This window comes from Nannospalax galili, unplaced genomic scaffold (assembly GCF_000622305.1).
Source record: "Nannospalax galili isolate Female #2095 unplaced genomic scaffold, S.galili_v1.0 scaffold183, whole genome shotgun sequence".
Classification (NCBI taxonomy): Eukaryota; Metazoa; Chordata; class Mammalia; order Rodentia; family Spalacidae; genus Nannospalax; species Nannospalax galili.
Window position 1 is genome coordinate 1457950 of NW_008350555.1, and position 14486 is coordinate 1472435.

At 43.5% G+C, this 14486-nt stretch overlaps 1 protein-coding gene across 3 annotated transcripts; it reads right to left on the bottom strand.

The window, feature by feature from the left end:
• Window positions 1-2624: 2624 nt before the first annotated feature.
• On the bottom strand, window positions 2625-14057 carry Gem (GTP binding protein overexpressed in skeletal muscle). 3 transcript variants are annotated; one of them, XM_008847833.3, is made up of 5 exons: window positions 13911-14057; window positions 12222-12558; window positions 6283-6359; window positions 5314-5518; window positions 2625-3941 (listed from the first exon to the last, which is right to left on the bottom strand). In XM_008847833.3, the coding sequence occupies exons 1-5, from the start codon at window positions 13986-13988 to the stop codon at window positions 3664-3666; spliced, it is 975 nt and encodes a 324-aa protein (XP_008846055.2). In that variant the 5' UTR covers window positions 13989-14057; the 3' UTR covers window positions 2625-3663. The 3 variants fall into 3 exon arrangements, with proteins under 3 accessions (XP_008846055.2, XP_029426676.1, XP_017657357.1); XM_029570816.1 differs by lacking the exon at window positions 13911-14057 and adding an exon at window positions 13589-13729; XM_017801868.1 differs by lacking the exon at window positions 13911-14057 and adding an exon at window positions 12865-13020 and having other exon boundaries at window positions 3367-3941.
• Between the last annotated feature and the right edge of the window lie 429 nt (window positions 14058-14486).

Consider the following 14486-nt stretch of genomic DNA (forward strand, 5'->3'; position numbering starts at 1 on the left):
AACAGGGTCTCCCTGTAGCTGCCTGGAACTCACTGTGTAGACCAGGCTGGCCCTGAACTCACAGAGATCCACCTGCCTCTGCCTCCCAAATGCTGGGATTAGAGGCAGGTGCCACCACATCCGGCTAACCAAATGAATTCTTAATGGCCTGCCTCTTTCCCTGCACTGAATGGCTCCTGTATTGGTAAGCAAAAATGTAGGCTGCACTAAAAACTAACCTTTCTCCAATGTCCCACTTCCCTCAAAGGGAATTTTTTTAAAGTCCAGGTTACTTGTTGAAATCTATTCAAATCATTTTCAGAATTTTCCCTTCACTTGGATTTTATCTAATGGACGCAAATACAGTCCCTTCCACATATAATACCCTCACGTTTTGTTTTATTTTCTTCCTATTCCAATGAACCTTCTCTGGCCATTGGGGACAGTTAGATTTACTGCTCTCAGGGTTTCTGAGGACAAGGACAATTCTTAGTCATCATTATTGTCCCAGCACCCAGTGGTGCCTGGGCATGTGATAACGTTGAAGGGCATGTGAGTAAGAGAAGAGGCTGCACTGGAGAGGGAGAAACACAGCTCTCCCTGGGGGGTAGCAGCCTACTGTGCACCTCACTAAACCCCATGAGACAGGTAGTTACGATCTCAATATTACAGATGGGAAACTGAGGCTGGAACAGAATAGGTAACATCACTCCAGGTTGAGACCCAGGTAATGCTCTGTAACTGCAACACAGCCGGTGTTGCCTAGCCTGGGTCAAGCTACAAGCCCTGATAACACAGGCCATGCCCCTGAACTAGGCGTTTGGCTAAGGAAATCCAAAAGAGTTAATGAGGAAGATTGAATCTAAGAATAGAGCATAATATTTAAAAATTCATATACACAGTGTTATATATATATATATTATATATATAGTGCTGTATTTACAGGATGTATATACAAAGTATGTATGTGCATGTATGTGTGTGTGTGTGTGATGTGTGTGCTATGTTCAAGGTTCATATACAGGCATTTGTGTTCTCTCTGTGCATGTCTCTATGTGTGTACATGTGTGTATGTATGTTGCAAGGAATAACACATGAGGATAAAAAGGCTGGTTATCAGAAACCAGCTTTGGAGACTGGAATAGGCAAAAGAGTGAGAATCACATTTTGACTCTGGTCCTGGCCCATCCATTCAACATCTGAACAAACCTGAACAATTCACTATCCCACTGAACTGCGAACTGGTTTGTTGTGAAATGATACTGTCACCCTCCCAGAGCCACTGGAAGATCGGAGAAAGTCAAGGAAAAAATAGTTATGAAAGTCCCAATCCATACAGGATGCTGCACTTAAAAGCAGAAGAGTCAAAGGGGCAAGACAGAGTGGTCTCTTATTTGAAGAAGTTTCCATGTGGCCTGAGGATACAGACATCAAAAGACAGCTCTAAGCCATGCAGAATGAAAGATGTACAGTGATGAGCACACATGCTGCCTGAGCTCTTCACTGCACAACACAAGCAGATGTTAGTCTCACAACCATCTCACAAAGAAGGCATCGTCAGCAACCCCATTTTGCAGATGAGAAAACTGATGACTAGAAACCTTTGCTCTTTGCTCCCTTGGGATTGTTTGGCATCGTCCATGTTATCAGGGCTCGTAGTTTGACCCAGGCTGGACAACACTAGTTGCATTGCAATTTCAGAGGTTTTCTGGTTAAGAGCTCTTGAGTCAGACATTACCTGGGTTTCAACTTAGAGTGACATTCCCCATGAACCACACTGTGATTCATTTGCATGGTAGAACCAAGGTTCATCCCAGGCCTGTGCAACCCGAATCTTTACTACTAACTCCTTTTCCAATTTCCTTGAGCAATTCAAAGACACAAAGTGCATACCAGTGGAACCTTTGCCCTCAACTTGGAAAAGAAGCAACCAACAAATCAGGGGAGCCACCTTTGAAAAGTACAGAAGCTTGAGACAATGTGTGAGATCCCATATGTGTGTGCTATTAGTGTCTGACTACAAACTCAGAAAGATGAGGATGCAGAGGAGCCAGAGGACAGAATGAGGGGGTTCTGTTCCAGCAAAAGGCCACACACTGCCCTTGCAGAGGTGCCCTGTGATTAACATAAAGCCATCTTAGTGACAGAAAATTGGTTTATGCTTTGCCTGGATAGATATCAGGCCAAAACTCACTCATCCATCCCCTTACACACACACACACACACACACACACACACACACACACATACACACACACACACACAATTTTTTAATTCCCCCCAAATGCTTTAGTGAAGCTTAAAGTCATGAGCCTTTAGGGGACAAAGCAAGGCCCATCTGTTCAGTCAGGAATTTGCCAGACCAAAGTAAAAGGTCAATCAGCTTTGACTATAACTCAGCTTTAAATGACCCCAAATACTTCCCAACTCAATCAGCCAAAAATAACTGCATTACTGTGACCCAAGTTTCCAAAGGACAGAGGTCAGAGAATCTCTTATAAACAGCAGATAAATACTGAGCCACCATTAATTACAGAAGAAACAGTGTCTGTCCCTTTGGAACACATCTTATTCAAAAAGCCATACAAAAATAATCATATTCACCTTATTCGGGGAGGAAAACAGAATGCCTTCCTTTTCAAAAATTTTATTTTTTTTATTATAAGACATATAGGTAAAAACTTGTATGTTTTGAAAAAGATAGAAAAGGTAATAAAATGGATATTTTTCTCATTAAGAAATATGTTCATAAATATGCTTTATCAAATGTTAAAATGGTTATTTTGCAAAATAATAATAAATAGAACGAAGCTGTGGCGTACAAGAACCAACCCAAAGAATGGGAAGTTTTTATGCTTTACAAAAATTCAGGCTTTTGATTATGTTGAAAATATAATCATTTTGCATTCCAAGTTATCAGTAATTCAGATTTTTAAAAAAATATTCTTTGATAGCTCAAAGGCAATGAAACATGAAGGACGGTGTGACTAATCAAAATGTGGGGAGAATAGTTTCCTCTAAATAAAAACCTGTAAGACACATAAGTAAACAATTTTTTTAACTTATAAGTGGTACACGTATTAGTTTCTAAGTCTACAAATCTCTGTGGTCTTTAAACAAAAACTGTTAATACACTTTAGTTTCCAGCAAGTTCCATCACTTCTTTTCACAGTTTGATGGAGCAGTAATCGTCACGATTGTAACGGGGCCAGTTCTACACCTGCAGCTCCATGGAGATAAGGTACACAGACAGCTCTCCTCCTTTGAATATACTGACAGTTTTCCTAGGTTTCTTTATGACTCAACGGCCTCCAATTCCCATAGAAAAACACTGGGTAAAACATTAATGCTGAGGCAATCCTGTTCTGGACGTTCTTCATTAACTTCAATATTCTGCAGCCCAAAAAAGAGAAAAACCTTATGTGAACCCCCGAACATGAAATGAGTGTTAGATGTCCGCATAGCAAGGTCAAGCTTTTCCTGTAGATAAATATCGTCTCGACAAAGATCGTTCATTTCCCATGCATTTTGTTACCCATGAGGCTAACATATTGGTTCCCATTTGCAACGGGGAAAGCCACATCTAAGGATACTTAAGTATTCAATCTAATATAGATTATTAGTATTAGTCCCAAAGGCCTGCAGTGATGTCCATCAGGGGGACATCTGGATGACCCCGGGTGCCTAGAGCACAGAGAGGTCATGGCAGGATTTCGACTTGAGTTTGAAGGCCATGTTCTTGTTGTTTTTGGCCACGATCTTGCCCCAGAAGCGCCTGGCTTTCCTGGGGATGCTCTCCCGTCTTTTCTGGTAGGCCAGCCTCTGCTCGTTCTTTTCCTTGCTGTCCCGACGCAGGCGGACCTGACGCACGATGCCCTCAAACAGCTCTTTCACATTGTGCTGCACAGCTGCAGAGGTCTCAATGAACTTGCAGTCAAACACCACAGCACATGCTCTCCCTTCTGAAAAGGAAAGAGGAGAAGAAAGTCAGAAGGGTTGCGGAGTCTGGTCGATCCTGTACAGCACTCTGCCAAGGTGGAGGACTTCTGTCTAGAACTGCCCTCAGAGGAACACAATGGCAGTAGGCTGTGTTATGGGTAGAGGGAGCCCCCATCCTATGGGAGAATCTCCAGAAGCAGGAGAGAGGAGCTTTAGATCCAGTCTACCACAAATTCAGTACTGAAGGTCCCATTTCAGCAATTGGAATGACATTCATCACAACAGCAAAAGCCATAACCTTAACTTACTACAGCTTTGCTATGTGCCTTAGCTTAGGCTAATATTTTCCACAGCTTATAACTGTCTTGGAAAACATCAATATCCTCATCAGATAAAGAAATTAAGTAAAATCTTTTAAAAACTTGAAGTAATTCACATAGTTGACAATGACCGGAAATCCAATCCAAACTTCTCCTGACTCAGTTTCCCACACTGAAAGCTGTAATTCTATTACTTATATTTCCTTTCTTTAAAAAATGTGATGAGATCGTTTGAGAAAAAATAAAGATGATTTTAAAAATATATAATAAATCACATCAGACTATTCAAGCTTTCCTAAAACACACTCAGTTTCAACTATTTCACTGTGTTTAATAACCACATGTCCAAGTTTTGGTTTGGATATATCTGAACACTGTGGACAGTCATGTCCTAGTAAAAAGACATTTCTACTAGTTGGGTGCATGGTCTGGACTAGATTTCTTTTCCACTGAACAGGGACTAATAATTTTTACAGTTGTACTAAAAACCAAATCTGCATTAAGCCAGTACAATCTCAAGGGCCCTAAAAGAATATGGGTGCCCACTCAGCAAATAGGAATTATCCTGGAACTGAGTATGAAAAAAGTATGTGTGGTCCCATCAGACTGATGCCCTAATAGAAATTTAGGAAGCAAGGGTTTTGAAGAAACACCAAAAACCAGAGTATAAATAATTCTTTTCTTTTTAAAACACTCTCCTACAGTTCCCCTAGCCCAGAGTTCCTTGTCTTTGCATTAAGATGCTACTTTTCCTTCCCTAACTAAGGATCTTCTTGGAGGACAAAAGGACAAAGATGGAGGACTGCCAGTAAATTCCTGAGGATGATCTCTTCCCTGAAGATATTCCAGAACACCCAAAAGGCAGTGGGGTGACTGGAATCCTAAAGGGAGAACAGAGAAAAAGGAGCAGAACCAGCAGAGAGATGGTTGACATGAAGGATGGACCCATGGGAATCTTGAACATACAACTCCACGTAGCATCTCACTGAGCCTGATTGCAGCTTTGGGAGAAAAGGGAAGAGCAGGCAGGTATATGTGATGCAGGACTGGTACCCAAGCCTGAGAACCCTCTTACCTGACACAGACACTTCACGACACCGCACTAAATCACTTTTGTTGCCAACCAAAATGATAGGAATGTCTTCTGTCTGCCGGGCCCTGCGGAGCTGGATTCTCAGCTCAGATGCCTTCTCAAAGCTTGCTCGGTCTGTGATGGAGTAGACAATCAGGTAGGCATCCCCAACTTGCATGCAGTGGTCCTGCAGCCATTCATTCTCCCCCTAATGAAATAAGAAGACCTTCCATGATCTCAGGAAAATGAGATGTCATTTTGGGGGGAAAAAAAAAAAAAACCTATGTGTATCCTAAATAATAGGAAGGAAGAAAACTGCTTCCAACACCCCGAAGTGCATCTTCCAAGATGTCTGGGGGCTGCAAAGATGGACAGTCTGTATTGTATTAATACCAAAAAGCCTACTTTCTTCTACAGCTTGAGTTGATAAGTTACATAACTACTCTGAAAAATACTATATCCAATTTCAATCTAACCTACCAAACATGGGCCTTTTCTGACTTCCCAGAAACTTCCTTTGCCTTTGTAATAGAATGGAATTAAGAATCCTTTTGTGAGAATAAAAGGGCTCTCAATAAACAGAAGATCTCATGTAGATGCTGAGAAGCCCAAAACCTTTAAAAAGCCATGTTGAAGCTCAGTATTGAAAAGGTCAAGTTCACACAAGATGGCTTTGCATAGCTGAAAATAAGTGGTTATGCTTGTTTGAATTTTCCCTAGAACAATTATGCCTTTGGTGGTTTTTAATAGAACTAAGGGAAAACCACTACAACTTGTTTATTATTCAGAGCTCATCTGTGAATGACCTGTTCCTTAAAACAGTCTCATTCTTCAAAAGTAAATGCTTTTAATCAAGAAATGAGCCCACCTCGTCTGAAACAGCTGCTATGTAGGACAAGGTCACATGCACATGAGCAGCCTTTGAAAGACAAGCCCTAACAGAACATGCTGACAGCTACAGGCTCTTCATACCTTGTTTTCCCACATGTCCAGGAGGATAATCGTTGCACTCTCTCCATCAACAATCAGGGTGCGCTCATATGTGTCTTCTAGAAAAGAAGCAACATCAATACTGGAGTCAGTGAACATGAAACGTAAGAGGGTCAGGTCAAAAGTCACACTAGAAAATATAATCAATGAGACATGGGGAGATGGTTCAGTCATTCGATTGCTATAAACGCACAAGACCTGAGTTCAACCCCCAGAACCCACATAAAAAGCCAGGCATGACGGTATACACTTGTAATCCTTGCTTTGGGAAGATAGAAATAGGTGAGTACCCAGGGCTCGCTGGCCAGTCAACCTAGCCTACTCAGCTAGCTCCAAAACCACTAGAGACCCTATCTCACAAAACAAAATGGATAGTTCCAGAGGAACAATATCCACGGTTGACTTCTAGCCTCCATTCACACACACACACTCACATACATGTATATATGCACATAAACATACATGCTCCCAAATGCTCATGCACCCCATACACATACATACACACAAATATATACTTAGTGAATATACAACAATGTATGTAAATATACAGCTGTTGCAAAAATACATGACCATTGTAAGGGTTAGGGAGTTGGCTCAGTTGAGAAAATGCTTGCTATGCAAGCATGAAGACCTGAATTTGGATCCCCAGCACACATGTACGAGTCAGGGGTGGTGCCACGTGTTTGTGATCCTTATGTGGGGGGAGGGGCAGAGATAAGAGGATCCCTGGAGCTCACTGGCCAGCCAGTCTAGCTGAATTGGTGAGGTCCAGATTCAGTGGGAGACCCTATCTCAAATAAATATGGTGCAGAGTGACTGAGGAAGACACTCATCAACCTCTGGCCTCTTTGAGTGCCTGCACATACATACTACCATCATATCACCTTCAACATGTGGCACACAGTTCTCCAGTATTACTAAGCAGATCTCCTGTAGCTCTCACATGTATGTAGCAAAATCACTTGAATTAAAAGGCAATCATTGGGGCTGGAGAGATTGCTCAGTGGTTAAGAGCACTGGCTGCTCTTACAGAGGACCCGGGTTCGGTTCCCAGCACCCACATGGTGGCTAACAACTATCTGTAACTCCGGTTCCGGGGAATCTGACACCCTCTTCTGACCTCCATTGGCATTTTACAACATGGCTGCACTTACATGCAGGCAATACATGCATACACATAAAAAGTTAAAATAACAAAATATTTTAAAAAGTCAGTTATTTTCATCATTCTTGGGCCTTTTATGGAGGAACACCATTTATAAGGATAAAGTCACTGAGAACTTTTGACTCATATCCAATGGATGAAGCTATGAGAAAACATTAACTATAACTCCATTATGGGATAATATTAACTGTAAGCCCTATTTTCATAATCTGTATGCAGAAATCAATTGTACATTTCAGTGGGTGATTCCTGAGCATTCACTGGCAACTCAGAAACATTTCTCCTCTTTGGAGAAGTACAAGAAAAATATCTTGAGATTATCCCTGTTTATGACATAGTTTTTTCCCACACCTCTGTGCTAGTTTTGTTTCATTTCATTCTGTGACAAGGTCTCACTAGTAACTCTGGCTAGCCTAAAACTTACAATGTGGTCAGGCTGGCATGGAACTTGCAATGATTATCCTGCCTCTGCCTCCCAAGTACTGGGATTACAGGAGTGTGACACACCAATAAATAAATAAATAAATAAATAAATAAATAAATAAATAGGCATTCCCTAGCACTAAGCGATGTGTGTTTTCAGCTCCACTTGGTAATAGAAACTTTCTTCTGCACATGAGCCCAGGTTGGCTAAAGGTGAGGGATGAGCACAGGTGCCCTGGGACAGATCCGCTCCATTTGGAAAAACACTTGTCTGGGGCTGGAGAGGTGAGTTGTGCTGGGATTTTTGCAAGAGGGTTCCCTATGGATCCCATACAATGATTCCATACCTGCTTCTTGTTTTGAAGTCTATCTTTTGAAAATTATGACTTTCACGATTTATCATGTTTCTTATTGGCCATTATGCCTGAAACCTCTCCCTCTGGGTATCTGCAAGGCTTGTCCCCTTCTGGGGGAGGTGCTCCCTGGCTATGGATTTGAAATTGCAGCAGAATTCCATACCGCTTTTCCTGCTCCGTGCCTCTCGGCATGTCTTGTTCTCTAGCATGCAGCACATGCCACTTGCTCACTCTATGCTATTTCCCCCTCCCCGGGCAGAGGTTTGCACCTGTTCTGTTTTCTGTACCCCCTGGAACTCATGACATTCCTGGTACATTGTGGGTGTTCAATATAAATCTGTGCACTGAATGAAAGAGTGACAAATCCTATAGCATTCTGGCTGTGAGCACATGCACACCTGAGTCAGAATCTGGGTGCCATCCCATATTACCCATGTGGCTCTGGGCCACTTAAGTTCTCTAAGGCTCAGTTTTCCGGCCATGGGGACAAAGGCTACAAACAATGAGACTACTGAAGCACATAGAAAGGAAATGGTAGACAGACTCTGCTGTAGCAATGTGTATTCTGCATTTACTATGTGCCAGCACTGCGACACACACTTATTCTCTGGTTAGTCCTCATACCATCCTAGGAAGTGCCATCCAGAGGATACTGCCAAAGGGCTTTCCTGGGGTTCAGTGGCTTACCCAAGGGCACTCAGCTAAGTCTGTGCCACCTTGGGGCTTAAACATTTGCAACAATCCAAGTCCAGAGTTCATTTTTAGATTCTCTATGTATATACAAATACCTTCTCACCTAGCTCAGTGCTTCCAAAACCTAGTTGTCTTTACAGCACAGGTCAGAGATCCCCTCTTCCACCAAGCCTTTCCCATTTCCACAGCTAGGACTCTCTTCTCTAAACTACACTTCTTCCCAATTCTTTCTCCTTGTAACTCATGACAATCATCACATCCCCTCTGGCTTTACAGTTGGTGTACATCTAACTCCCACTGTACATTGTTAGACTGCTAAGAGGGAATCCCAGGGCTCTGCATGTAACTCACTCTCCCACAGTACTTCACTGAGTCTTGTGGTATATACTGAGTAGCTGTTTAGGGAGGGAGGGAGGGAGGGAGGGAGGGAGGGTCTAGGCTATCCAAGAACTTATGGGTGTGGCTTTTATTCCAAGGGCAGCAGGAAGCCATTATACATTTTGAGCGAAAGAATTAATGTGCACAGAGAGTCATAAGATAATTGCAATAGGCTAGAACAACATCCTTCTTTATTAAGAGAAATAATAGTGAGACTTTTAATGCTGAAAAGAATGAACAAAACAATGCAGAGGTATGCCTTGGAAAACCTTCCTCTGAGGAAATGTAATGCTAGCTAGTGAGTCAACAGAACCTGCAAATGAGGATGCACTCTTAAGCCAAATACATTAAGCTATTCAAATAGAACACATAAGATGGAGAGTCAGTTTTCTTTAAGGGTGTGATGCCAGGTAGGCTGACCACGCTCCAAGTTATCGACCCACACCCAAGCACATTTGGGGAACACAAATTAGACTTGATAGGTTTTAAAAAATAAAGGGCATGAAATAAAGAGATTAGAGAGGTAGAGGTAAATCTGAAAGGAAGACAGGGGAGGGTCTGAATATGATCAAAATACATTTCATGAAATTCTCCAAGAATCTATGAAAATAGTATTAAAAAATAAAACTAAATAAAATCTTTTTTTAAAAGATAGGATGATCCAACACCCAAGAAGCTCTCATTGTCAAAGATCCTCTGTTTAGTGAAGTAAGGGAGTCTTTCTCCTCTAACAAAGGAGCTTTCTATCTTCCCAAATCCCAGGCGTGACTCTGCCTTCTCACTTTACACCAAGGGATATTACCCTTCTGCATAGATCCCACCCCATTCTAATAGGCAAACACTTTCAGATGTCTATTATCCATTAACTTTTCAATTCCTCCCTCTTAAAAACAAATAAAACAACTCTCGGTCAGTCAATCTCTCGCTTACGTCAGTCCTCAGAGTACTCCATTGTTACTTCTTAAGGTACCTGCTAATTTCACTCTGCTCTGAATTATGGCCCCTGGCACTGATCTCAACTAAGAGGATCTGGTGTACTTCACTCTGGGTACTCCAGAGCCTACACAGGGCCACCTGTGTGCTGTGTATTTAACAGTATTTGGAAGTTAAATACTAGAGCTACAAGGGACAGCAAAAGAACACAGGTTTGAGGTTAAGCCACAAGTGGTTTGAATCCAGGCTATGGGAGAGTCACTTGACTTTGTAAGCCTCCATTTTCATCACCTGTAAAACAGTGATATTAATATCATGTTGCTTCTATTCTTGTAAACATTACCAGAAGCTCACGTAGAACATACATAGCATAGTGCCAACACATAGCACTGCCCCACAAATGGTAGAATAAGTGAAAAAGCACCAAACTAAGACCTTAAAATCCCAACTTCCAAACCCAGCTTCCCCACAGGGTGCTCTAGATCAGTCACGTGTTCTCCCTGAGACTCTACTTATTCGTGAGTGTAGGAATTTTGGAAGGATCAAAATAAACATCAGCAAATAGAAGGCACTTAACAAAGTGCCCCTCCTGCTGCAAATTTCCATTAAAATGCCCATCCTGAATATTATTAGTGCTTTCCTCTTTTTCCATCTTCTAGCAACACCTGCCAGCCAGTGCTAACAACAAGCAAATCAGCTGTACAACACTGGCCCTATTTCTCCCTTGAGTCTTGCTTAGCTATAGTCTGGGAGATTCTGGAAGTGAGGAGAGAAATCAATGTTACATCAGTGAATCATCATTTATGGCCCTGTTTCTGAGCTGCTTCTTAAAGCAATGAACTCCCTGACATGGAGACAGCCGAGGAGCACAAAACCGGTCAGTGAAACGGGCTATTGTAGTGAGAAGTAGGATTCACACACATCGAATGGAGAGAAGTGAGTCACCACTAAGCCATCTCCCCTCCCCCTCGGAAGTCTGCGATTCAGTGTGCAGTAGCACAGAGTGGGGACAGACCATGTGACATATGACGTAGGCAAACACTGAACAGTTCTTCCATTTCTATAGCTATACATAGGGATCTGTAACTGTTCTGGTCATGTGTGCTGAGGCAGAAGCTCCAGCTGCAGGACACTACATGGGAGAAACTGGCCGTTAGGGTCCTAACACTGTACCCCAGAATATAAGGCTGCACTTTACCTGTTATTGCAAAACACTGTTTTTATAAGATGTCACCTCAAAACAGTTTTGGAAATGGGTACAGATTAAATAAATAAATATTTGAAATAAGACCATAGAGAAAATCATCTTGAAAACCTGTCATTCTCTCCACAAACTATCAATCTTACATTTCAAATTTTTCATAAATTATTGTACTACTTCAGTTACAGCATTTGAACTATTTACACTCACAAAAGTCTCTAATATTAGTGGAAATAAACCAATACACACTAACAGGTTTTTTTCCCCCAAATTGGTTTGGTTTTATGCATAACCTCAGAAAGTATCTATAATACTAAGCTCTTCAAAAATGGCCCAGGCAGCAGTCAACAAAAGCCAGAGTGAGATCTTGACCTCTAACTTTGTAGTTTTTAATCAGCTTCCCTGAACCATTCAGACTTGACTCCAGGAATTTCTCATGATGGCTCAGGTTCAATAGAAATCTAGTCTGTATATACATATTTCTCTCTCTCTCTCTTTCTCATCCTGAGGGCCTGTGTCAAGACTTGAGGATTCTGCCACACCTTCCAATATCAAAAAAGCATAATTTTCCCTCCTTATTCTGAAGATACATTTTTTTTGGCTTTATTGTATTACTCCTAATCCTCCTGCCTCTACCTTCCCAGTGCTGGATTACAGATGTGCACCATCATGCCTGCCTCCCAATTCTACAAAACAGTGATCCACTCATTCTTATTCCTTCTGCCTAAAGCACTGCTAAGGGACAGAAGCCCACCAGGGCTGAGACACCTACCTCCCAGCACCTCGCAGTCACTGTCCATGCTGTCATGAACACCAGCAAAGATGTTGGCCAGGGTGGACTTGCCCACCCCTTGCTCCCCTATAAGCACCACACGGTAGTAGGTGTTTCCTGACTCAGAAGAGATGACGGAGTCTGTGGAGTCAGAGGACCAGCTGTGGCGACAGTGGTCTTCAGGAGTGATGGAGTAGCGGTTGCGGGGGTTGCACTGATGAGGCTCCTTCTGGACCATCAGGTGCCTTCCATCGGCAGGGATGCTCCAACGCTGCTGTGGCTGCATGCCTACAGTGCCCTGGCGCATGGTAACATTATTCAGAGTCATTGTGGGGTCCTAGGAAGCAAAGCAGTCAAGATGCCCACATTAGTAAGCATGCACTAGACCTCAGGGGTCTCAAACACCGTCAGTCACCAGTAATATTTCATTAGATGGATATGAACTAAGCAAATATTTCTAATATGAGGAACACCAATGAAACGGTCTCCAAGCCCTACCAAGCCAAGTTTTCAACTGGACACACGCACACATGCACACACACACACACACACACACACACACACACACACACACACACACACACACACACATTTAGTAACCAGTGTCTCAGGCAGACTATCACTCGCACAAAGGAAAAAGTACCAGTAACATTTCCCATTGCCCATCAGCTTCTTCCATCCTCAAAGTAGCCTTGGAAACCACACTGGGAGCTGGCCCAGGGGCAGCTGGAAGGACCTCTGCCACCAGAGATGGCTTGATAACCGGCAACAAGTCAGCACTACTGGGGACCAGCTGGTCAGGTTAGTTGCTCTGGTCTAAACATGGATCTTAATTGCACCAGCGTCTTGCAGTCTTTTGTGCCTCAGTGGGAAACACGTGGCAATGACATCACTCCCCTGGCCACACTGGACAGGCACTTTGGGGAACTTCCATGTTTAGTAAAGTTGCCCTGATGGTCTCCAACTGCCTGAAGAGACCATTATTTGGGGAGTGGGGGCAGTCTCTGAGGTTCTTCAGCTCTGCCCTCTTGCCCCCAGATACCAGAATTAACATCCCAGACCCTAGCCTAGTCATTCCGACAGGGGAAAGACCTGCTACACTCAGACACATCAAGCTTGCAGAGAAAGTACTTCACTCGTATCAAACTCCGTTCATTCCGAGATTTCTTTAATTATCTCAGATTTCCACCTTCTGGGAACAAATCAGAAAGCCAAAGACGCAGGGAAAAGGCATTCACCAACTTCTTACAACTTCCACTTTGCAAGACTGCCTCCTCTGACTCTGTTTTCCCGGCTGCTCAAGAGAACGCAGAAGCATCCACATTTCAATCAACAAGCACCACGCGTGAGAAAAGCACACAGCTCACCCCCTACTCCACACCCCAACGCTTCGGCCACTAGCCAGGACCAACAGCCGGTTTCTTTTTGCGTCTTCAAAGTAGCCCTTTCCTTGACAGACGTGCAAGAGAGAGCCTGCCTCCCCCCGTCACCTAATCTGTGGGAGATGACACTCCTCCAGGACCGAACTAAGGAACCTGCCGATCAGAAGCGCATCCTTTGCACCTGAACTTCTTTCCTGCATCCCAAAACCCCAGCACCGACACACGGTCCAGAGGCCGGTTGTCAACTTAGAAAGTTCCGCTGCCGGGAACGCCCCCTCCCTGCCGCGGCTTGGGGACACTCCCTTACTTGGCTGGACCCCGGCTGTTGGGTGGATATCTGCGCGTTGCTCGCCTGTGATGCCGGATCCACGGAGCCGCTGTCCATACCACTGCTTGCAGCTGCACCGAGATTTATAAGGCGCCCGCCAACCCAGGATGGGGCTTTTCCGTGACGTCAGCACTCCCGCCGGGAGGGGGCGGCTCTGCAGCAAACTCCAGAGTTGCAGCCCCTTGGCTATATCAGTTACTTGCAGTCATGTGAGTCCCCTCGCCCTTTTAGGGGGAAAAATAAAATGATAATTCAATCCTTGTCCTCGTTGATTTTGTTTTATTTTATTTTTATCAGGTGGACACTGGAAAAAATAGACTTAGAGCTGCTTAATCGCCCTTCCCAGCAGGGCACTTGTGAGCTGTCGAGATAAAGGATGGAGAAAGAGACAGGTTTGAGTTGCGAGTTCAGCTTTGCCAAGAAAAGAGAGATCCGCCTGGGTGAGAGAGACCTTAGCCCCAACCTGGGGCTGCAGCCTGTTTTACAGCTGCTTGGAGTGGCAGACAGTCTCCTCCTGCCTCCTGTAGTCTCTCTCTGGATTGGGGAGAGAGGGAG